The 24,689-nt window shown below is 46.4% G+C and overlaps 1 protein-coding gene across 1 annotated transcript in view; it reads right to left on the bottom strand.

Annotated features, from left to right (window-relative positions):
• Window positions 1-24,689, bottom strand: part of LOC137571174 (fucolectin-like) — a 29,750-nt gene that overhangs the window by 607 nt on the left and 4,454 nt on the right. Inside the window, exons 2-3 of the mRNA XM_068279978.1 lie at window positions 19,632-19,731; window positions 7,404-7,689 (exon numbers count right to left, since the gene is read on the bottom strand). Coding sequence (XP_068136079.1) covers window positions 7,404-7,689; window positions 19,632-19,686 — 341 coding nt within the window. The 5' untranslated portion in view covers window positions 19,687-19,731. The remainder of the gene's footprint in view (window positions 1-7,403; window positions 7,690-19,631; window positions 19,732-24,689) is intronic.

A 24,689-nucleotide genomic window follows, 5' to 3' on the forward strand; every position in this document is an offset into this window, starting at 1 on the left:
ATCATTTATTGTATTTATAAAGCAGCAACATATTACGCAGTGCTGGACATTAGTTTAGGTTACAGACAATATTTAGGGGTTACAAACAGCAATATGACAATACAGGAATACAAGAAAACCAGATCACACAGCACAGTATGAGTACAAGGTAATGTTTAGTCAGTCACTGGATGGAGCATGGAGATTAGGCAAGTTAGGTTCACTCAGATGCATAGCATGGGTGCACAGTAATGGAGGTGCATGATCAGGTAGGACACAAAAGGAGGAGGACCCTGCCCAAAGGCTTACAATCTAGAGGGAGAGGTAGGGACACGAGAGGTAGGGGACCAGAGTTCAGCTGTGGGTGTAGAGCAATTGTGAGGGGTGGTAGGCCAGAGTGAAAAGGTGAGTTTTTAGGGCCTTCTTGAAGGTGTTGAAGGAGGGGGGCTGCCCTAATGGGTGGAGGTAGGGAGTTCCATAGTGTTGGAGCGGCTCTTGAGAAGTCTCGGAGGCGTGCATGGGACTGGGTGATGCGGGGGGACGGTCAGGTGAAGTTCATTGGAGGAGCGGAGTGAGCGGCTTGGTGTGTATCTCTAAATAAGATCAGAAATGTAGGTTGGACAGGTTTTGTGGACGGATTTGTAGGTCAGACACAATATCTTGAATCTTGATTTTGGACTGGATAGGAAGCCAGTGGAGGGATTCACGGAGGGGAGCCGCCCTGGTGGAGCGATGGGAGGAGTGGATAATTCTGGCTGCCGCATTCATGATGGACTGCAGTGGGGCTATTCGGGTCATAGGGAGACCAGACAGAAGGGCATTACAGTAGTCGAGGCGGGAAATTATGAGGGCATGGATGAAGAGTTTGGTGGTGGCAGAGGTCAGGAAAGGGCGAATCTTACAGATGTTACGAAGGTGGAAGTTGCAGGACTTTGTGAGGTTTTGGATTTGGGGAGTGAAGGAGAGTGCGGAGTCCAGGGTGACACCCAGACAGCGAGCTTGAGAGGTAGGGCGAATGGTAGTGTGGTTAACAGTGACCTGCACATCTGGGAGGTCCAGGGATGACCGGGGTGGGAAGATCATAAATTCCGTTTTGTCTAGATTTAGTTTCAGGAACCTAGCGGACAGGCAGGAGGAGACCTTGTCCATGGTAGTGGTGGATATGTCAGGGGTGTGGGAGGTAGATTTGGGTGTCATCTGCATACAGATGATAGTTAAAACCCATGGAGGAGATAACCTTGCCAATGGAGGATGTGTATAGGGAGAACAGTAGGGGGCCAAGGACCGAGCCTTGGGGGACTCCCACTGAGAGGTGGTTGGGGGTGGACGAGGACTCATTGAAGGAGGTCGTGAAGGAGCGGTTGGAGAGGTAGGATGAAAGCCAGGTCAGGGCGAGATCGTGAATGCCCATGGATTAGAGGGACTGGAGGAGTAGGGGATGATCTACTGTATCAAAAGCTGCTGAAAGGTCAAGGAGGAGGAGAATGGAGTATTTACCTTCAGCTTTAGCTAAGGCAAGGTCATTGACCACGCATTTTAGTAAGATATGTGAGGGAAATAAAGGTGCATAAATTGAAGGTAACCACACACTTAAAAGATACCCAAAGTGACATGTGACATGATGAGATAGACATGTGTATGTACATAACTATGCTGGGTTCCTTTTTTTTCTCTCTGCCTGAAAGAGTTAAATATCAGGTATGTAAGTGGCTGACTCAGCCTGACTCAGACTGGAAGTGACCACAGTGTGCCCCTCACTGATAAGAAATTCCCTTTTTTATCTATTTCTTGCTCTCAGAAGCCATTTTCTGCTAGGAAAGTGTTTTATAGTTGGAATTTTTTATCAGTAAGGGTCACACTGTAGTCACTTCCTGTCTGAGTCAGGACTGAATCAGCCACTTAGATACCTGATATTTAACTCTTTCAGGCAGAAAAAGGAACAAAGCACAGTTATTTGTGTGCTAGGCACTGTACATACACATGCTTATCTCATCATGTCACATATCCCTTCAGGTATCCTTTAACCTGAAGGTAATCCAAAACAGTCAACCAGGGAGCCAAACAAGGAACCCCAAACCCTTAGTGGCAAACAGCCCAAGCGAAAAGTGATAGACCCTGGACTCCACCGGTATTTAATGTAGCAATATTTACTTTATTGCATTACAATGTCGAAGCAACACCGGTATGACATTGCCTAGAGGAGACGAGACAAGAATAGATAGAGGAGAGGAGACATGAGGCAGAGGAAAGGAGACGAGAAGAGACAGAGGAGAGGAGACAAGAAGAAACACAGTGGAGGAGACTAGAAGAGATAGCGGAGGCTGTGCTATGCATGTACCACACAATGCTACTCGTGCAAAGTTTTACACACACAAAGTTTTACACGCACGCTAAGAAAGCTATTCACGTGTTAGCGCGTCACAATGCACGCATTGTGCTGCATTCACACGTGAAAATCTTTGTTAGTGCGAGCATGTAAACCTGTGTGCGCGTAAAACTTTGCGCAAGTAACATTGAGCGCTACACACATACAGTGGGATGCGAAAGTTTGGGCAACATTGTTAATCCTCATGATTTTCCTGTATAAATCGTTGGTTGTTACGATAAAAAAGTCAGTTAAATATATCATATAGGAGACACACACCGTGATATCTGAGAAGTGAAATGAAGTTGATTGCATTTACAGAAATTGAGCAATAAGAATTTAAATAAAATTAGGCAGGTGCATAAATTTGGGCACTGTTGTAATTTTATTGATTCCAAAACCTTTAAAACGAATTATTGGAGCTCAAATTGGCTTGGTAAGCTCAGTGACCCCTGACCTACATACACAGGTTAATCTAATTATAATAAAGATTATTTAAGGGGGTCAATAGTAAGTTTCCCTCCTCTTTTAAATTTCTCTGAAGAGTAGCAACATAGGGGTCTCAAAACAACTCTCAAATGACCAGAAGACAAAGATTGTTCACCATCAAGGTTTAGGGGAAGGATACAGAAAGCGGTTTCAGAGATTTCAGCTGTATGTGTCCACAGTTAGGAACATATTGAGGAAATGGAAGACCACAGGCTTAGTTCAAGCTAAGACCAAGAAAATTTTGGATAAACAGACGCGACGAATGGTGAGAACAGTCAGAGTCAACCCACAGACCAGCACCAAAGACCTGCAACATCATCTTGCTGCAAATGGAGTTATTGTGCATTGTTCAACCATTGGGCGCACTTTACACAAGGAGATGCTGTATGCAGAGGAAGCCTTTTCTCCGCCCACAGCACAAACAGAGCTGCTTGAGGTATGCTAAAGCACATCTGGACAAGCCAGCTTCATTTTGGAATAAGGTGCTGTGGACTGATGAAACTAAAATTGATTTATTTGGGCATAACAAGGGGCGTTATGCATGGAGATAAAACAACACAGCATTTCATGAAAAACACCTGCTTCCTACAGTAAAATATGGTGGTGGTTCCATCATGCTGTGGGGCTGTGTGGCCAGTGCAGGGACTGGGAATCTTGTCAAAGTTGAAGGATGTATGGATTCCACTCAGTATCAGCAGATTCTGGAGACCAATGTCCAGTAATCAGTGACAAGGCTGAAGCTTCACCGGGGCTGGATCTTTCAACAAGACCCTAAACACTGTCCAAAATCCACTAAGGCATTCACGCAGAGGAACAAGTACAATGTTCTGGAATGGCCATCTCAGTTCTCAGACCTGAATATAATCAAAAATCTGTGGTGTGAGCTAAAGAGAGCTGTCCATGCTCGGAAGCCATCAAACCTGAATAAACTAGAGTTGTTTTGTAAAGAGGAATGGTCCAAAATACCTTCAACCAGAATCCAGACTCTCATTGGAACCTACAGAAAGTGTTTATGTGATGATCCGCTCAGCTGGCTGCACAGGCAGACAGCTGTTTGTCCATTCCTCTAGTCTGTGGGCTGCAGGTCTCTGGAACAGAGACCTGTCTTTCCATTGCAAGTTTCTGGTCTGTTCTCTTGCTGGGGTATTTTCATACATTCGTTATGCAAATCCCCTACCTGCCTTCTTTGATGACTGGCACTATAAGAGCTTTATGTTTCCCAGAAGGCTTTGCTGGTCATTTCCCTTCCATGGTCTGTTCCTGATGGACACTGCTGGAGTGTCAGCCATTGCTATCTAGTATAGTTAATTCCTGGGGGTTGCTTTAGGCTCCCCTTCTAGCCCAGTCAGGTTGTATTATCTGTTTGTTTGTTCCTTTGCCATTGTCCTGTCCTAACGGTGGTCGACAGGAGATGGTTCTGATCTCTGTTCTTGGAGTATAGCTGGTGCAGCGGTTGCTACCAGCTATCTCTTCTGTTCTGTCTCCTGGGATCGCGCTAGCCACTTTTCGCTAGCGCTGGGGATCCTTCTGTTCTGTCTCCTGGGATCGTGCTAGCTACTTTTCGCTAGCGCTGGGGATCCTTCTGTTCTGTCTTCTGGATCGTACTAGCCACTTTTCGCTAGCGCTGGGGATCCTTCTGTTCTGCTACTCTGTACCTGGATCGCGCTAGCCACTTTTCGCTAGTGCTGTGGATCCTATCTCTCGCTTGTCCCTGTTTTCGTGTGTCTGTCTTGTCTGCTACGCTTGCTGGAGGCTCGGTGAGGTAACCGTTAAGCAAGCGCTTGCGTCCTCTGTTTCTTGTTTGTCTGTTAATGGTTAGTTAGGCGTGCTTGTCTCTATTGTGCTTATCACGTGGAGACCGCGCATAACCGCGTGCACTGTTGCGAATGAGTGCAGTGTTCGCGGTTAGCTAGCGTTTGTTATTTTCCGTATCTCCTTATTGTATTATTTGCTGTGCCTTTGCTACCCTCGTGCCCTGTTTTGCTCAGTCTTGTGTCTCTGTCGGCAATCGCCATTCTTGCGATTGCATTCCCACTTCGTTTCCGCCGTTGTGTGTTCACCGTCGCTGGGTGGCGACTAGTTTGGTGGACACACATTGGTTCTGTCCCTTTGCTCTGTTTCTTGTGGGCTATCCAGCCCTGCCTGATCGTACCTTGTCCTGGATCTGTACAATTCCCGTCTGGCATCTGTGGCTGTGCAGCGACTGTGTTCGCCTGCACTCCACAGCGCCATCTGACGGAGGGAATTGCCCTCTGCGGGTGCATAGCACCTAGCCTGGGTGTCCTCAAATATACGCTTGTGGAGGAAATCCGCCGCGTCAGCGCACGTCTGGTGCGCTGACCGCGAATACGATTCCACATTCGTTACAGTTTAGAGGCTGTAATTTCTGCAAAAGGAGGATCTACTAAATATTGATTTCATTTATTTTTTTATGGTGCCCAATTTTTTGCACCTGCCTAATTTTGTTTAAACAATTATTGCACACTTTCTGTAAATCCAATAAACTTCATTTCATTTCTCAAATATCACTGTGTGTGTCTTCTATATGATACATTTAACTGACATTTTTTATCGTAACAACCAACAATTTTTACTGGAAAATCATGACGATTAACAATGTTGCCCAAACTTTCGGATCCCACTGTAGCACAGGCGTGCTATGCATTAGCACGGCTTGGTGAATGAAGCCCAATGTGACGTGCATGAAGGTTTACATGTGTAAAAATGTACGTGCGCGCGCTAACGTGGCAAAGTGCACGCATTAATGCGCGAACACCTTCGTTAGCGCAGCGCACGTAGATCTTTACACACGTAAACATTCACACGCCTCACATTGCATGCTAAATGAATAGGATGGTCTTACTATGCGTTAGCACGGCTTTGTGAATCAAGCCTGAGAAGATACAGAGGAGAGGATACAAGAAGAGACAGAGGAGAGGATACAAGAAGAGACACAGTAGAGGAGACAAGTATAGACAGAGGAGACGAGAAAAGAATAAATAGAGCAGAGGAGACATGAGACAGAGTAAAGAAGAAGACAAGAAGAGACACAGGATAGGAGACTAGAAGAGACGGAGGAGAGCAGACAAAAACAGACAGAGGAGAGGAGACAAGAACAGAACAGACAGAGGAGAGGAGCCAAGAACAGAACAGACAGAGGAGAGGAGACAAGAACAGAACAGACAGAGGAGAGGAGACAAGAACAGAACAGACAGAGGAGAGGAGACCAGAACAGACAGAGGAGAGGAGACCAGAACAGACAGAGGAGAGGAGACCAGAACAGACAGAGGAGAGGAGACCAGAACAGACAGAGGAGAGGAGACAAGAACAGAACAGACAGAGGAGAGGAGACAAGAACAGACAGAGGAGAGGAGACAAGAACAGAACAGACAGAGGAGAGGAGACAAGAACAGAACAGACAGAGGAGAGGAGACAAGAACAGAACAGACACAGGAGAGGAGACAAGAAGAGACGTGGTAGAGGAAACAAGAAGAGACGTGGTAGAGGAGACAAGAAGAGACGTGGTAGAGGAGACAAGAAGAGACGTGGTAGAGGAGACAAGAAGAGACACAGGAGAGGAGACAAGAAGAGACACAGGAGAGGAGACAAGAAGACACAGAGGAAACAAGAAGACACAGAGGAAAGGAGACAAGAAGAGACACAAGAGAGGAGACAAGAAGAGACACAGGAGAGGAGACAAGAAGAGACACAGGGGAGGAGACAAGAAGAGACACAGGAGAGGAGACAAGAAGAGACACAGGAGAGGAGACAAGAAGACACAGGAGAGGAGATTAGAAGAGTCACAGGAGAGGTGACAGGAAGAGACAGAGGTGAGGAGACCAGAAGAGACACAGGAGAGGAGACAAGAAGAGATACAGGAGAGGAGACAAGAGATACAGGAGAGGAGACAAGGAGAGACAGAGGAGAGGAACAGTGGCATAGCTAAGCAGCTGTGGGTCCCGATGCATGTTTTATATTGGGGACCCCCAATCACTCTATACATAACAATTGATATGACACACCAAAACCTGCCAATGGCAACTACCGTGTCAGAGGTGCAAGAAGGGGATGGGGAGCACTTTTGTTAATGATTACCAGTATTCAAAGTATCTATAGAAGTGTTTATTATGAGCACAGGACCGATAGAGAGCTAATATTGGCCCAAGGGCCCTGATGTGGTCACAACCTCTGAAACCCCTATTGCTACGCTAATGGAGAGGAGACAAGAAGAGACAGAGGAAAGGAGACAAGAACAAACAGAAGAGAGGAGACAAGGACAGACAGAAGAGAGGAGACAAGGACAGACAGAAGAGAGGAGACAAGAAGAGAGCAAACAAAATTACAAAAAAAAAAAAAATTAGACCAGAAGAGATGAGAAGAAAAGAGAAGAAAATATACCATAATACATGACATGAGAAAAGAGGCAAGAGAAGATGGGAAAAGGAAAGAAGAACATAAAAAAAGAGGAGGAGAATTTGTAAGGAAGAGCAGAAGAATGGGAAGATAGGAGAATTGGAGGTGGAACTTAGAGAGAAGGATGAGGAATTGTCCAGATTACAACAGTATTTACCTTGGGTTATTATTCCCATTGTTGGCCAATGAGTCCCCTACAAGAATTTCTGCTCCATTAATGTAATCTGCACAGCAGTCCCCTCTGTTTGTGACCATTATGTGGGATATTTTATAGGTTTCCAGTAAATCCACTCTCCACCAGGGTGACAGTTGGCTCTTACTGGAGAAGCAAGACCCATGGCTGTAGTCAGGATCCAGATTTCCATCGATGGCATTTGTTGCTGAGCTTAAAGATTCAAAATTTGTAGACTGGGTCCCACGACCTCGAAGAGCAACATTTTTATCTGTATGATAAAAAGAGGGGAAAACAAAACAGATTCTTGCTGATTATTATTACAAAGTCTACAGGGAAATTTTTAGCCTGATTACTACAACACAGGCAAATGTGTCAAAAAATGACAGATAACTGTGAATAATTGAAATTAAGTATAATGTTTAGTGGTTGGTATATTTACCATGTATACTTGACTATGATTCTAGAAATTTGGGCCTGACTCACTAAATAGAAGTATGGGGTCGACTTGTACTCAAGTCCTACCTAAATTTCTGACTCATAGCCATTCCCATTTGCACCAATTGATGGCAAGTGACACTTTCTTTATAAAGTGCCAAGAAAACACAGGTCTGAAAGTCCTGGCCTCAACAATTAACAAGGAAAGGGCAAGGGGAGAATAATGGGTTGCAGCTGCAGTGCTTATTATGAAGGGGGAGTGGCTAATCGCTACACTTGGGGACAAGGAGGAGTTATTGGCTGCACTTTAGGGCCAAGAGAGGTTAATGGCTACAATACTCAGGACCAGTTCTAGACTTTTTGTCACCTGAGGCAAACTTGTAAGGATGCGCATACCCTCACCTTCCCCTCCCCCCCTGGACTCACCAACCATCCTGGCACTGCCGACAACCCAAACCTAAGCCCCCCCCCCTCCAGGGGGCTGTCTGTGGAATGCTGGTCAGATGTGTGGCTGGTAAGCCTGGTCACCTTTGGGGGGATCCATGCAGCAGCTGGCTGACAGGAGAAGCAGCAGCATCTGTCTTCCCACTGATGCTGTGGTGGATTGGCTCCCAAAAACAGCTGGAGGATTGGTGCAGTAATACTTCTCCTGGCCATGGAGCAACCATGTGCTCTGCCCCAGTGGTGGCCCAGTCTCCTGGGCAAAGGTGGTGCCCAGGAGACACTGATGCAGAGATCAGGCCATTTGGTAGTGACAGAGGAATGCAGCTATGTGTCAGCTGAGGACACAAGATGGTTGCTGGGGCAATCCTAGGATATAGGCATATTTCGGGTGGGCGGGCGGCCAGTGAGGTGTCGGCTTTGGCACCGCCCCCAATTTTTTTCCACCTGGGGCAGCCCCTCACCCCGCATCATGACAGAACAGCCCCTGACAATACTTGCAATGCATTCATTAACCCCTCCTGGACCCAAAGTGCAGATGTTAATTCCTCCTGGTCCCTAAGTACCTCCCTTAACTTGTCTGGCTAGACTTTATACTTGAGTCAATAAAATTCCAGCTTATGAAGGTCAAATGTTGGATTCAACTTATGTACGAGATCGACTTATATTTGAGGATATACTGTACTGAAAATTATTCAGCAGTTAATGTGGTGAAACTTGTCATTGTAATTGTATAAGCTTTTGGCTGTCACTCCCTTTGTCAGACCACATATCTTAAATGTTTTGCAAAAATATAATGAATTTTACTTTCAACATTTTTTTTTTCAATAACAGGAAGAAAATAAACAAACAGATCTTGAAAAGGAATATAAGGAATTCTAGGACTTACGAGGCGAAAAAGTGCCAAAAAGTTAAATACCTGCATGTAATATCAATGCACGGAGGGCGCCGTCTGCGCCCTCCATGCCGTTCTGCCGGGTCCCCGCAGCTCAATGTGCCCCCCGGCCGGTCCCAACCCCCCAGCTCGGGTCGGGCTGTTCTTCCTCCACAAAGATGGCCGCCGGAGCTGGCCGCGGCTGCGTAGTTCGCATATGCGCGAGTGCGGCTGCGCAGCTCTAGGGCCTCCCCCCCGATCCATGCTACAGGCCGTCTCCTGTTGCGTGGATCGGGGGGGAGGCCCTAGAGCTGCGCAGCCGCACTTTGTGGAGGAAGAACAGCCCGACCCAGGCTGGGGGGGGGGGGGCGGGGTCGGGACAGGCCGGGGGGCACATTGAGCTGCGGGGACCTGGCGGAACGGCACGGAGGGCGCGGACGGTGCCCTCCGTGCATTGATATTACATGCAGGTATTTAACTTTTTGGCACTTTTTCGCCTTGTAAGTCCTTTAACAAAATACACATTCTTCACAGAAAAAAAAAAAAAAACTTTCACGAAATGCTTTTCCTTGTGCTTTTAGATTTCAATGCTTTGGAAAAAAAATCTTATCATGTCTGTTAAATCCAGCACATTTGGCAAAAAAAATATTTTTTTATGCCTGTATACTTGAAAATGTAGAACTTTTTCTTAAAATTATGCTAAATAAAAAGTGGCCATATTTACGCAACAATACTTATCACTACATTGATGATAGTTTCAGTACATTGACAGGAGAAGTCCAAAAATGAATCTTACTGTTCAATACTTTACACCCATTAAGCAGTAGAACAGGAGAATATAGCCTCAATTCACTAAGCTTAACTCCTGTCTTTAATAACTCTTCTGAGCTGTTTTACAGTTATCACAATTATATCACCATGGTGATAACTGTAAAACAGCTCAGAAGAGTTATTAAAGACAGGAGTTAAGCTTAGTGAATTGAGGCCATTGGCAGTGCTTCCAAATATAGGCTGCATCCGAGTTGACCAGCTACATAGAAGTGCAGAGCCCACACATGGGCATGTCATCATTGTGGAAGAGTCTAGTATTGAACAATTTGTGCACAGGCTATCCATGAGGCCAATGGCCTCCCTTACTGCATCTGTTTTGAATGCAACTTGTGCTATCTGTCCGTGTGTGGTTCTGCAAATCTATGGAGCTGGTCAACTCAGATACAGCCTGTATTTGGAAGCTCTGCCAATATCTCCTGTTCTACTGCATAATACCAGGAACCTCGTGGGCTATGGTGGGCTGGAGGAAGCCCCAGGTAAGTCTGGTTTTCTTTTTTAACCCTCCTGGCGGTTCATTTCTGTCTGGAATTATGAGTCAAAAGCGGTACATTTTTTTCAAGAATTTTAGGCATCCAATTATTAAGTCTTAACTCACCAAAATATATCAGAATAAAGGCCTGTAAGATATCCTGCATATAAATAAAAGACTGTAACACAAATTTGCTGAAAAAATTAAATTTATCAATAAACTGAAATAGCAAAACTGTACAAAGAAGCAGCAGATTATATATACAGTATGTACATGCAGTACAGTGTATAACTAATACACCTCCCGTGTGTGGTAGATTTTAAAACATGGAACAGCACACAGGGTGACATTACAGTCCGGGCAGTAGAGACGGGTTTCTTTGCGGACTTTCTTACCCTTGCTATCCGTCTTGCTGCAGCAAACAACGCACATCCTAGTTGGAGCAGCTTTTTTTGGAGTGGGTGGAATATAGTCTGAAAAGTGGCGGCCAGTGAGGCGCTCAGGGTTGACAACATATGATGCACGGCGCCCAATTCGCACATCTGCTGATGAAGTCTGGTACTTCAGACATATGCTTTCGCACATTTTCCATATAAAGTCGGAATGCGTTCCTGGCCTGTCACTGCGTTGCTTATACAAAATGAACGCATTCCACAGAGATTGTTCCAGCAGATGCCGAAAAAAATTTTTGTAGTATTTTTTTTGTTGTTTGCGGACTGCGGGGTAGTATGTCATCGCCTGGTCAGCTCGGTCCACCCCACCCATTGTATGGTTGTAGTCCAGGATGACTTGCGGCTTGGCCAGGACTTTCCCTCCTCGCGTTGTGGTGGTGGCAGATGAAGCATCATGGACAGTGCTGAGCGTACACACGTCCTTCTTGTCACGCCAGCGGAGTGCCAACATTTTTCCCTTCTGCCAAGCCACAATGTCCCCAGATTTTAGCTTTTGCTTGGCGAAGGCAGTAGGCATTTCTCGCCGGTTAGGACGAACGGTGCCGTAGGCATCAGTTTTGTTCCTGATGAGTATTTCAAAAAGTTCAGGTGAGAGAAGGGGGCGTGGCCAGCCGGCGTGGTGGATGGACGAGTGAAGAGGCTGCTCTCTCCGTGATCTCCCCAAAGCGACATCCAAAGCAGCCCTACCGGCCTAAAAATGCCAGATAGCAGAGAGGAAGCGGCAATGGAGCTGGAGCTCAGCAAAAAAAGAAAAAAGTCCGACGCCAAGCCGCGGAAACTAACGGACTTCTTTGCGGCCCGGACCGCCAGGCAGAAAAGATCCACACAAGATGGCGCCGAGTCAGCACACGTACATGCGGATTCCGTAGAAAACACCTCCCCCACACAGGACCTGCAACAACCTGGATCCGAAAGCGACTCCGCATCTTCGGCAGACTCCCCTTCTACCCGGAGCCCGGCCAAGTCTCGCTCCAAGCTGCAGGAAGCATCCGACAAGGTAGGCCCTGACTTTAACCAGGGGCTAAATTTACACTCACCAGAACACCCGGGTATAGAACACTTCCCCATATCCTCCCAGGAAGTATCACAGGCCTTTATTAAGGACATCTTGCTGTCCTTTCAAAAATCCATGATGGCACAGATAAATAGCATCACCACATCTTTGCAGCGAGCCACAGATGAGCTAGGGGAAAGAGTATCTAGCACTGAAGACAGACTAGCTGAACTTTCATCAGAACACAATAAGATGGTGGACCTGACGGACTCCCATACTGATGAGATAGCATGGCTTAAAAGTAAAGCGGCTGACGCCGAAGATCGTAATAGAAGAAACAATCTAAAGTTTAGAGGCATCACAGAGAAGATATCCCAGCAGGAACTAGAGAACTACCTGAAATCATTAGTTAAAGCCACAATCCCAACCATCCCGGATATAGAGATAACAATTGAGCGAGCCCACAGACTCCCAAAACCGCAGTTCCTGGCAGAAACAGTTCCAAGAGACGTGATTGCACGTTTTCTCTTTTTCCAAACTAAAGAGAAACTCCTACTGGCTGTAAAAGAAAACTGCTCACTACCTGACCCCTACAGCCATATCCACTTATATACAGACCTCTCCCAACATACTCTGCAAAAACGCAGATCACTGGTGCCGGTTACCAAAACCCTTCGCCAACATGGTATACTCTACAAATGGGCCTTCCCCACTAAACTACTAGTGACGAGGGGCAACCAGAGGCTAACCATCACCTCAATAGAGGAGGGAAAAGAGGCCCTAGGAAAACTGAAAATTTCTATCCCACAAGATCTACTGACACCAAAACCCCACCGCCAAGCCGGTAGAGTACGCCCAGAGTGGAAAACAAACACTTACGGGAGCACACGGATATGCTCGATACTAGACCACAATACCTCCGGCCCACCACCATCCCGATGGCCGTTCATTTTTCGAAAGGTTCATGTGGTACCCCCTTCCCTTTCCACATGGCTTTCGAGCTCCTCCACACGATACCGGTAGCCTGGGGCTTCAGGCCCCCCTACCAGTATCCCAACAACACTGCTTAAAAGTTTTGTCTGTTCTAAAGCTGTTGCTCTCGCAGATCTTCACTACTTCCCTTGCAACTTACCAACCAGAAATTAAGGTTATTATCCAAGCCTGTTCAACCAACCCACCCGCTAGCAGCACTACCATGATACTCACAAATGGAACTTAACATTTCATCCCTGAACACCAAAGGACTGAACACCCCCTTTAAACGCTCCTTACTCTGGAAAGAGGCTAAGCAGGCCAAAGCAGACATTCTATTTGCGCAGGAGACACACCTGACTCTACAGTACCAACAGCTTTGCCAACACCCGGATTATCCACATACCTTTTTCAGCTCATTCACAAAAAAAAAGAGAGGGGTAATGACAGCAATCCACAGAAGGAAAGATATAGAAATCCACAAGGAAATTCAAGACTCTCAAGGAAGATATTGTATTTTGATTTGCACTATTGATGGCACAAAATATACACTGGTTAACTTATATGCCCCCAACTCTGGTCAGCTAAAATTCCTGAAACGCATAATCAAAATAACCAACCAAGTCAAGATAGGCACAACCATATACGGGGGAGACTTCAACGCCTGCATATTAAATGACCTTGACTCCTCAAAAGGCCCCACCAGGAGATCCCCCTCCCTTCACAAAATCCTATCGGCAGAAGGTCTGTATGACCCGTGGAGGATCCTTCACGGCCCTGAAAAGGACTTTACCTTTTTCTCCAAAGTTCATAACTCATATGCCCGAATAGATTTTTTCCTTACAGATGGCTTTACACTCCAAAAAATTAAAAAGGTGTCCATAGGCAATATCACCTGGTCCGATCACTCTCCCACTCACATCTGCTTGCAGACCAATATATCCCTCCCCAACCAACGTACCTGGAAACTAAATAACTCACTTATCTTAAATGAACAGAACCAAACCATCATAAGAGAACAAAGTGAGGAATTTTTCCGCAACAACATGAGGCCTGAAACCAGCAGCCCCCTGTTATGGTGCACATACAAAGCATACATTAGAGGTTTACTGATAAAAATGGGCGCAAGCCAAAAAAAAAAATATAACTCTGAAGTCTCAGATCTCCTTCAAAAGATTACCCTGCTGGAGCAAAAGCACAAAAAGTCCCTATCAGAACCCCAAGAGAAAGAACTCTTTTTTCTTCGCCACAAACTAAGATTACTACTCCTCCAACAATACGATTATAACCTCCAAAAAGCCAAACTTACATACTATTCGCAACATAATAGAGCCAGCTCTTTCCTAGCCAAAAAAATAAAAGGGAAACAAATCAAATATAAAATTCAATCCCTCACCGACCCCAAAAGCGGAATCCAAACCTCCAACCCTAAGGAGATTGCGGATATCTTCAGCGACTTTTACCAAGACTTATACAATTTAAATACCGACCCCACAACACCCCAACCCACCCAAATAAACATAGATAAATTTCTAAGCCCCCTTAAACTCCCTTCACTATCACCCTCTCAATTAGAAGTCCTGAACGGAGAAATCCAACCCCAAGAACTCCTAAAAGTAATCAAATCATCCCCCCGGGGGAAAGCTCCAGGTCCAGATGGCTACACCAATGAATTTTATAACTGCTTTCACCAGACCATCACACCCTATTTGTCCCAGGCTTTTAATAATTTTAAAACCACTGGCACCATACCGAAGGAATTCCTACACGCCACAATTAGTGTACTACCAAAAGAAGGAAAAGACACTTCAAATCCCGCTGGTTTCAGGCCTATATCTCTGCTAAATGCGGATATTAAATTGTATGCCAAATTATTGTCAGGACGCCTAATAGACATACTACCCGACCTGGTCAACCCCGACCAGGTGGGGTTTACAAAGGGAAGAGTGGCCGGTGACGGCTCGAGAAGAATGATAGACATTCTGGACAACCTGGACTCCTGCCGAACGCCTTCTCTGCTCCTAACACTGGATGCTGAGAAGGCGTTCGACAGGGTCCATTGGGGGTTTTTAAAACAAACGTTAATTAAATTTGGATTTGAAGGAGATATCCTCAACGCAATAATGGCACTGTATACTCTGCCTTCCGCGAGGGTCAATGCGGCAGGGTTTCTTTCTAAAACATTCCAAATAAGCAATGGAACCCGCCAAGGGTGCCCCTTATCCCCCCTAATCTTCATCTTAATAATGGAGACCCTAGCAGAATTTATCAGATCAAATCATATGATCAAGGGAGTCAATATCGGTGCAATACAACACAAAGTTGGCCTATTTGCCGACGACGTGATACTCCCCTTGACCGACCCTTTACACTCCCTAGAAGCAGTAACTCATGCCCTACAGACCTTCGCGGAAGTCTCCTATTATAAAGTAAACCAAGTAAAGTCGCACATGTTAGCAATACATATCCCCAGTAGGCTTAAGAAAGAAATTTCAACTAGATTTCCTTACCCATGGGCCAAGAAGTCAATTACTTATCTAGGCATTCAAATACCCAATACCCCCAAGGAACTATACAAAGCCAATTACACCCCACTTCTCACCAAGATGAAACAAGAAACCGAAGCATTAGGGAGACACGAATTATCTTGGGCAGGAAGGCTCAACACATTTAAAATGTTCACACTCCCCAAGATACTTTACTACTTCAGGACAGTCCCTTGCGTAGTGAAAAAGAACTTCTTTTTAGAGGCCAGAAGAATCTTGACAAAATATTTATGGGCAGGGAAAAAGCCAAGGATAGCAATACCGACACTCACGCTAACAAAAATTAACGGAGGAATGGGGGTCCCAGACTTAGAAAGGTATTACTCAGCAACCATCCTAGATATGGCCCGACATTGGTGGACCACCAAGACACACAAACACTGGGTACAAATAGAACAACATCTGGCGGGCCAACCCCTCAGAACATTACTATCGTATCACATAATGGGCCTACCCACACCCAAATCCAACACAGAAACAATTAAAACGACCCTTAGAGAATGGCAAAGATACATGTCACCATCATCAGACGAACCCGGAAGTCCAAACCTTTCGGTGGGCCTAGACGTTGTAGCCCCCCTAATAAAAGATATATCTTTCTCCCAATGGGAAAGCAGAGGTATTCACAAGTTAAATGATATTTGGGACGGAGAGCACTTGAAAGAATTTGCAGACATACAAAAACAATACAACCTACCCAATAATCAAATATTTACGTACCTGAGACTGAAACATTGGGCCTCCACCAACAAACCTAAATTCTCTAGTCTACCACATAAGACTCTATTATTATTAAATAACACGACCATTAATAAAGGAGGAATGTCAAAATGGTACCAATTAATTACAGGAGAAAGCAGGAATAACGCCCTAAACAAATACATAAAATCATGGGAGATAGAACTAAATACTAATATCTCCACCCAGCAGATCCGCACGGCATTTAACTTAGCCTCTAAACTCTCCAAATGCATTTCCCATTGGGAGCTTCTACAGAAAATCTTTCTGAAGTGGTATATCACACCAAGGAAATCAGCAGCCTTTGACCCCTCTACTTCGCATCTATGCTGGCGAAAGTGTGGCCAAGTAGGCACCCTAACCCACATATTGTGGGAATGCCCCACAATAAAGTCCTTCTGGTCAAAAGTCCAATCAATAATACAAGCCCTTACACATACATCCAACGATTTATCCCCGACATTAGCTCTGCTCAACATAGGAATGGAAGAAATAGACCTGGCTCATAGACCAATCACCTTCCATATCCTTGCAGCGGCTAGGTCCCTTATCCTCCAAAACTGGAAATCTGAAGACAGTCCATCCTTAGCTCAGCTGAAATGTCTCTGCGAACAAAACATTTTACTAGAACACAGGATAAGGTCCAGATCCTTTACTACTATGTCTGTTTTATACTCCCTCCCCCCCTGGCCAGAGGGAATAGGATAAAAAGCTAAATCCCTCCATAGCAGGCCCAAGGAAAGCCCTAACCCTTAATCCAGACTCATTGTGAAAACCTAAACTAGCGGGAGAACGACCAACCTTACCAACTTTAAACAAACAACCCCATAGATAACCCCTCACAATAACGACCACAGTATTAATAGTGAATCTAGAGACCAACAACCAGATCAACAACTGCAGTGTTAAGCTATTATCTTATCTTGTTCTTGTTATCTTGTTATGTTTTATGTTCGTATGTTAATGTGTGTTAAGTTAACTAGCCTCATGGCGGCTGGATCGGTAGGAACCAAATTCATATCCCTTTAAACCCTGACCAACAATCCAGACATACCCATCAAGGTTAACAAATGCAGTGTGCAATAGACAAAACGCTAAGCCAAGACAATTAAGCCCAGAATAGTTAACCAGTCTCAAAACCTCCCATAGCTGCCTCCCCCTGTACGCTGGTACAGACCAGGTGAGATAAGCACAGCGACACCATCAAGCACCACCGTAGAGACACCCTAAATCTAATCCCAGGAGATTCAACCCCAGCCGCCTGGAAAATAGAAAAGACCATAGTATATGAATACGTGATGTACCAATACATGTACATGGAGGTCTGTAGAAGTAATATAATACATAAAGTTGTATGTTATAAAGTGCAGATAGCACTGACTGTTGTACTGTATAACAAAAATTTCAATAAAGAATTAAAATTAAAAAAAAAAAAGTTCAGGTGAACTGTAAAAATTATCTGTGATGACACAGTACCCCTTATTCAACAAGGGCTCCACCAAAGATAGCACGGATGAAGTCGCCACCCCGTAGCTGCTGAAAGCAGGGTTAAATTGTGTCCCTTTCCCGGTGTACAGTATGCTGTTCCAGATGTAGCCCGTTGATGCCTCGCATAACATGTAGGACTTCACTCCAAACCGGGCCCTCTTGGACGCGATGTATTGTATCCAGGACAGTCGGCCTTTGTACGCCATCAAGCTTTCATCCACACTTATGTCCCTCTGGGGCACATAAGTGTTGCGGAAGTTTTCCATCACCAGCTGAAAAACTTCCCAGATCTTTTTCAACTTTGGCGCTGGGTGGGTTGACTCTTCGAAGGCGGAGTTGTCTGCGAAGTGTAGAAACTTCATGATGAGTCCAAAACGGTACTCCGACATTACCGTGCCAAAGAAGGGGGTAGCGATTATTTTGTTCGTCGACCAGTACCATTTCTGCAGGGGCTTCCCCACCACCCCCTGCAGAATAATTAGTCCAAGGAACAGCCACAAGTCCTCCTTGGTGATAGGCTCCCACATCCTGCTCCTGGAAAAGGGACCTCGTGGAGCAGCAATTCCTTGCGCGGCGTAGCGGTTCGTCTCCACCACGATTTTATCAATAACAGCGTCACTGAAGAACAGCTGCAGGTAGGCCAGGGGGCAGTGATCACATTCAACCTTCAAGCCGGGCTCTCCAGTAAAAGGGAAACGGGGGGGCGGTGGTGGGGCCTGAGTGGTGTTGACTGGGCACCAAACACGTGCGTCACTAACCTCCTCCGTGTCGCTGGTGATGGAGTCGCTGTCAGAATCAGACGACAGGTTGCCAGGAGCATCACTGTCACTGGAGTCCTCCAGTGACTGCAAATCCGGATCGCTGTCCTCGAACTGCATCAGCGCTTCCGCTGTGAGACGCTTCGAGGATGACGCCATAGCAGGTGACAGGAAAAAAGCGTAGTAAAAATCCAGGCAGAGGTCGGTACACAGAAATCCAATAACAGGCAGAATCAGCAGGCGGAAAACGTAGGTCAAAATCCAGGCAGAGGTCGGTACACAGAAATCCAATAACAGGCAGAATCAGCAGGCGAAAAACGTAGGTCAAAATCCAGGCAGAGGTCGGTACACAAATCGGTAGGAAGATCAGATCACAGCACAGATCACAGCACAGCTCACAGCTCACAGCACAGCTCACAGCTCACAGCACAGCTCACAACCAAATGGCAACAGTGTATTGGATACACATGAATTTGATTCATGTGTATCCAATACAATGCACTTTGCAGCCAATGAACACAATTTTTCAAATTTCCCGCCCCACCCCCATGACGTCACGCCACCCTCCGCTCCTCTGATTGGCCGCCGGGTCCCCAAGAGAATAACAGGATATGGGGGTCCCGGCGGCCGGACATACATCGCTGCTGCTGGGGGAGAGAGGCAGGAGTCCCTGGAGAGCGCCGATCGCACAGGGACTCCTGCACCAAAGGTAAATTTGCCGCCGCTCTGATCATATGGCCGCCGGGTCCCCGCAAGATTACCGGGGATATGGGGATCCCGGCGGCCGGACAAACAATGCTGCTGCTGGGGGAGAGAGGCAGGAGTCCCTGGAGAGCGCCGATCGCACAGGGACTCCTACTCCAAGGGTATATGTGCCGCCGCCACCGCCGCTGCTGCTCTGGTCACATGGCCGCCGGGTCCCCGCAAGATTACCGGGGATATGGGGATCCCGGCGGCCAGATAATTGTAGCAAACTTTGGGGGAGAGGTGTAGGAGTCCCGCTGAGCAGCGCCGATCGGCGCGCGGGACTCCAGTAAGCAGGCGCAGCAGTTTTTTCTCTGCCCCGACCTGAGCTCGGGCTTACCTATAACAGCTGATTTTTCCTACCCCGAGCTCAGGTCGGGGTTACCGCCAGGAGGGTTAATACACAGCTCAGGGTCCCTTTAAGTGAGTGCCCGGTCATTTCTGGAATTATTGAATAAATACACTTACAAATCTCATCACTGCCAGCCAGAGTCCACAAGAGGCCAAACATGAGCCAGATCATCCTTCTTGCAGTTGACGTCCTGCCTGATGACTCGGGTTATTTTACCTAAAGAAACAAAAACATCACAGGGATGAAGCCAGAAAAGCTGTCCCTTTGGGGCATATTATCAAAGCAACATTAAAATTGCCAGGACAGTTCTGCAGCCCCTTCCCTTTTTCAATCACCACCCATCAACAATGCTAAGAGCTGTTATCAGAATTAACTTTAATAGCCAGGCCCGCCAAATTGGTGTGCCTGGAATTGTGTGTGGTACACATGGCAGCGGCAGTAGAACATAAAGCAAAACACAACATAGGCATAGAGGGATTACTTAGATACAGCATAGATACAGTATAAGATGCATACAAATTATAGCATAGGGGGAATAAACAGCACAAGAACTTTGGAAACAGCTGCAGGGCAGAGGGGGGAGCAGAGGAGCAGAGATGCGTAGGTGTGCTCCGAGGTTTGGAGTGTGCATCTTCGGGAAACTACAGTCCCAAGGGCTATGGTGATGCCGGAGGGCAGGTCTGTTAGTAGAAGGACTGCCTTGGGGTTTTGGAAGGGATGGTTCTGCAATGGCGGCCTAATGGGAGGAGCATGATAAAGCAACTGCCGAGGTAGGAGGGGTCTTGCGAAATCTTGGTGGCCCTCAACCTCCATCGAGTGGTATGAAGGAGGTCTAGCGGTGGCAGGGGAGCATTAGTTATATTTTCTGCTGTGTTAATCACTTTTTGGAGTTTATATGTGTCGCTAGTGGATGCACCTGCACACCAGACTATGGGAGAGGATAGATTCAGTGGTAGCATTTTAAAAGATGGTCACCAGTTCCTGTGACATTACTAATTTTTTCAGTTGATGCTGGAAGAATAGCCTCTGCTGTGCCTTCTAAATTTTGGTGGTGTCCTGCCCTCATCTTAGGTCGTTAGTTATGTCTGTGCCCAGGAACCAAACGCATGGCGCCCTGGAGACCTCAGACCCTGCAGTTAGCAGTGGGGAGGGAGGCAGTTTCCTGAAATCCACAATCAGTTCCCCTTGCCACATTAAGGACGAACCTGTAGACCTAGCACCAATTGCAGATTCTCTTGATCAGGCTGCGGTACTCTTGCTCTCCAGTGCTGCCAATGAGGCCAATCACTGTTGTGTCATTGGCGAATTTGATAACCTTAATGTCAGTGGATGAAGTGCAGCTGTTGGTGTATAGAAAGAATAGGGGTGCAGACAGAACACACCTTACTAGGTGGTTCTCATGGTTCCATTGTCCATGCCATAGTGAACATCTGTGCTCCATTTCCAGGTTTGGTGATTTATTTATTTTTTTTATGCTTGGTAAAGGAATGAAACTAGAAAGTGTAAAAAAAAAATGGCCAAAACTGAAACTAGTAAAACAGGTAAGAGGACAAAGGCGTGCATGAAAAGAGGGCGCCAGTAGAAAAGAGCCTGGCTAGGTAACGAAATAGCACTGGTGGTGGATAATGAAATCTTAATAATGATAAACATCATTGATGAACTTGGTTAACGATAAATACCATTTTAAAAACAGACGGGAGATAATAATGAAAAGATATTAAAATCGGTACGTAATTCTACAGTACAGCTTTACCCAAAGCTACTCTCACACAGAACCCTCCCCTGGTGATGCCTTACCCTAAGCCCTCCCCCCCCCCCCCCCGGTGGTGTCTAACCCTAAACCCCCCCCCCAGTGTTACCTAACCCTAACCCCCAGTAGTGCCTAACCCTAACCACCACCCCTCCTGGTGGTGCCTAACCACTCTCCCTGCAGAAACACCATAGAGAGTGTCCCCTGGTCTACCATCACCCTTTATTCGGATAAAGGTTTATTTTGACACAAAGATGTGATTTAATAATGGGGTTGCAGACAAAGTTTTTTCTATTAGCATGTAGACTCATGAGAAACACGTGGCGCTTATTCTAAATATTGTTTCCCACCACTGTTGGACTGGGAGGTGGGAAAACTGAGGAAATCCACCTGCTGGCCAATCAGCAGTAACCCTGTGTTATCACTCCCAATAGAAACTTGCAGCAAGTCTTCACTGTGAGCAGCAACACCTGATTACTGCTGCTTGGCCAGCAAGTGGATTTCCTCAGCTTTTCCAGCTCCCAGTCCAACACTGTTTCCTGCTATCTTTTTAACATATCCTGCAAATTTGGTGTTGCTAGGATGTAAGGGGCCTTTGCTATTAACTGTTAAAGTCTGTGGAAATTGTTTCACTAAGAACTGTCATTTGCCCCATTTAAATGTACACTTTTTTCCTTTGAAATCTTAAAATCGATTTTCTCAAAAAGTATAAGGCCTTATTGAAAAAAAATGTTCCTCTTGTGCCCACTGATCTTCTTAAAGGGACCCCGAGCAGTAATTAAAATCAAAACTTTCACTTACCTGTGGCTTCCCCCAGCCCACCGTAGGCTGCGAGGTCCCCCGCTGTCCTCCTGACTCTTCTGCGGGTCCCACTGGCGGCTCCATTGCCGGCGACACCTGGGTCAGGTGTTGGCCGACACTTCCTAGTTTTGAATCCTTGGCACCCTCTTCGCGTCATTGCACCCTCTTGGTGTAACAGTACTGCGCATGCTCGGTTCAGAGTTAGAAAGCAGCGCATGCGCATTACTGTCCAGGCTTGGACTGACCCACCGAACCACTGATTTTTCCATCGGTGGGCCCCCGCCGCTCCACCTCCTGGGGGCCCCAGAGCTGAGAAGGAGGGGGGCAAAGCGCAGGAAGGGGGGAAATTGTGCACAGAGCAGCAGGGAGGGGGGAAGCCTCCCCCCCTCCCTCACCTAGGGGCCCCCGTTCAGCGCTCCACCCCCTCCAAAATTGCAGCCAGCCAGCGGCAGCAGCGGGGAATAGCTTACCGGCATGAGATCCATAGCTCTGCATGCCGCTGGCTGGTCTGGTTTCCTGCACTGATGCTATCCAATCACGCTCTCGCAGTACTTCCTGCGAGAGCATGATTGGTCAGTGCAGTGCAGGAGACCAGACCAGCCAGCGGCAGGCAGAGCTATGGATCTGATCATCCCGGTAAGTGATTCCCCACTGCTGCTGCTGGCTGGCTAGCTGCAATTTTGGAGGGGGGGAGCACGGAAGGGGGGCTCCTAGGGGAGGGAGGAGGCTTCCCCCCTCCCCGCTGCTCTGTGCACAATTTCCCCCCTTCCTTCTCACCTCTAGGGCCCCCACTAACTGGGGACCTGCCTTTGTGGGGATATCTGCCGCCAATCTAATTGTATTTGGTGGGGATATCTGCTGCCAATCGGATTGCATTTTGTGGGATATCTGCCGCCAATCTATTTGCATTTTGTGGGGATATCTGCCGCCAATCTAATTGCATTTTGTGGGGCTATCTGCCGCCAATCTGATTTTATTTTGTTGGGAAATCTGCCGCCAATCTGATTGCATTTTGTGGGGATATCTGCCGCCAATCTATTTGCATTTTGTGGGGATATCTGCTGCCAATCTAATTGCAATTTGTGGGGATATCTGCCACCAATCTGATTGTATTTTGTGGGGAAATCTGCCGCCAATCTATCTGCATTTTGTGGGGATATCTGCTGCCAATCTAATTGCATTTTGTGGGGATATCTGCCGCCAATCTGATTGTATTTTGTTGGGAAATCTGCCGCCAATCTGATAGCATTTTGTGGGGATATCTGCTGCCAATCTGATTGCATTTTGGGGGGTATCTGCTGCCATTTTACTACTTGATGAATTATTATGAGGCATGTAACTACTTGATTATTTTATCTAAAATGTATCTGGTCAGACCTAATGTCTGTGAATAACACCGCTACTTATTTTGTGTTTTGTGTTTTTTACTTTAAAGTCTGCCCATGACTCATCATGACCACGCCCATGTTCCAGTGCGTGGTGACACTCATTTATTTTTGCTGGACATATCCCTATTGGAGACTGTCCTCAAAAGTGCTCACAATCTATTCCCTACCATAAAATCATGCAAAATTTATACAGTACATGTGTATGTGAGCCCAAAATGGGAGGGGAAGGAGGAGAGGGGATTGGGGGGAGGAGGAGGAGAGGGGGGCGGGCCCCAGGCTGCAACTTCCTTGGTGGGCCCTTAGTGTCCCAGTCCAACCCTGGTACTGTCACGCCGGCCGCCGTGATGACGCTGAGCGGCCGTCGCAATGACGCGAAGAAGGCGCTAAGGATTCAAAACTAGGAAGTGTCGCCGGCAACGGAGCCGCCAGCGGGACCTGCAGAAGAGTCAGGAGGACAGCGGGGGACCTCGCAGCCTATGGTGGGCTGGAGGAAGCCCCAGGTAAGTGAAAGTTTTGATTTTAATTACTGCTCGGGGTCCCTTTAACATACCCTGCAAATTTGATGTTTCTAAATGCTAGGGGACTTTGCTATTAACCGCTGAGGTCGGTGGGTGATAATCATGAAATATTTTTCCATTTTCCAGTTTTTCTCAAAAACTACTAGTTGTTTTTTTTTTTTTTTTGTAGAATAAAAGTTAAACGTACCAAACACACTACCTCTTCCTGGCAAGCACAGATGGTCTATGAGCGGGAATGCTGAGAGACTTGTACGCCAGCAGCTGATATGTGAGATATGCTGATTTTACTGTTTGTTCGGTATGCTTAACTTTTATTGGGGCATTTTTGGCCATATTAAAAAGGTTTTTTTTTACACTATGAGAAGCGCTTTTTATATTGCATTTATAGATTCCGGATATATGGTTTATTGATGTGCCTAAGAACAAGAGTATTGCTTATTGGCACTGAACTACCATCACTGGAACTTTTGTATAATACTTGCAGCGTGAGAAGGGCCAAAAACATTATCAAGGACAACACTCACCCTGGAAATGCCTTGTTTGAGCTCCTTCCATCAGGTAAACGTTTTAGATCTAACCGCACACACACAAACAGACTGAAAGACAGCTTTTTCCCATCCACCATAAACTTGATGAACTCTGAATCCTCTCTGAAATAATTAACACTGTGTACAAATTGTTTAAACATCTGTAATACCTGGCATACTTGTATAATTT

The sequence above is a fragment of the Hyperolius riggenbachi genome, chromosome 4 (genome assembly GCF_040937935.1).
Source record: "Hyperolius riggenbachi isolate aHypRig1 chromosome 4, aHypRig1.pri, whole genome shotgun sequence".
Classification (NCBI taxonomy): Eukaryota; Metazoa; Chordata; class Amphibia; order Anura; family Hyperoliidae; genus Hyperolius; species Hyperolius riggenbachi.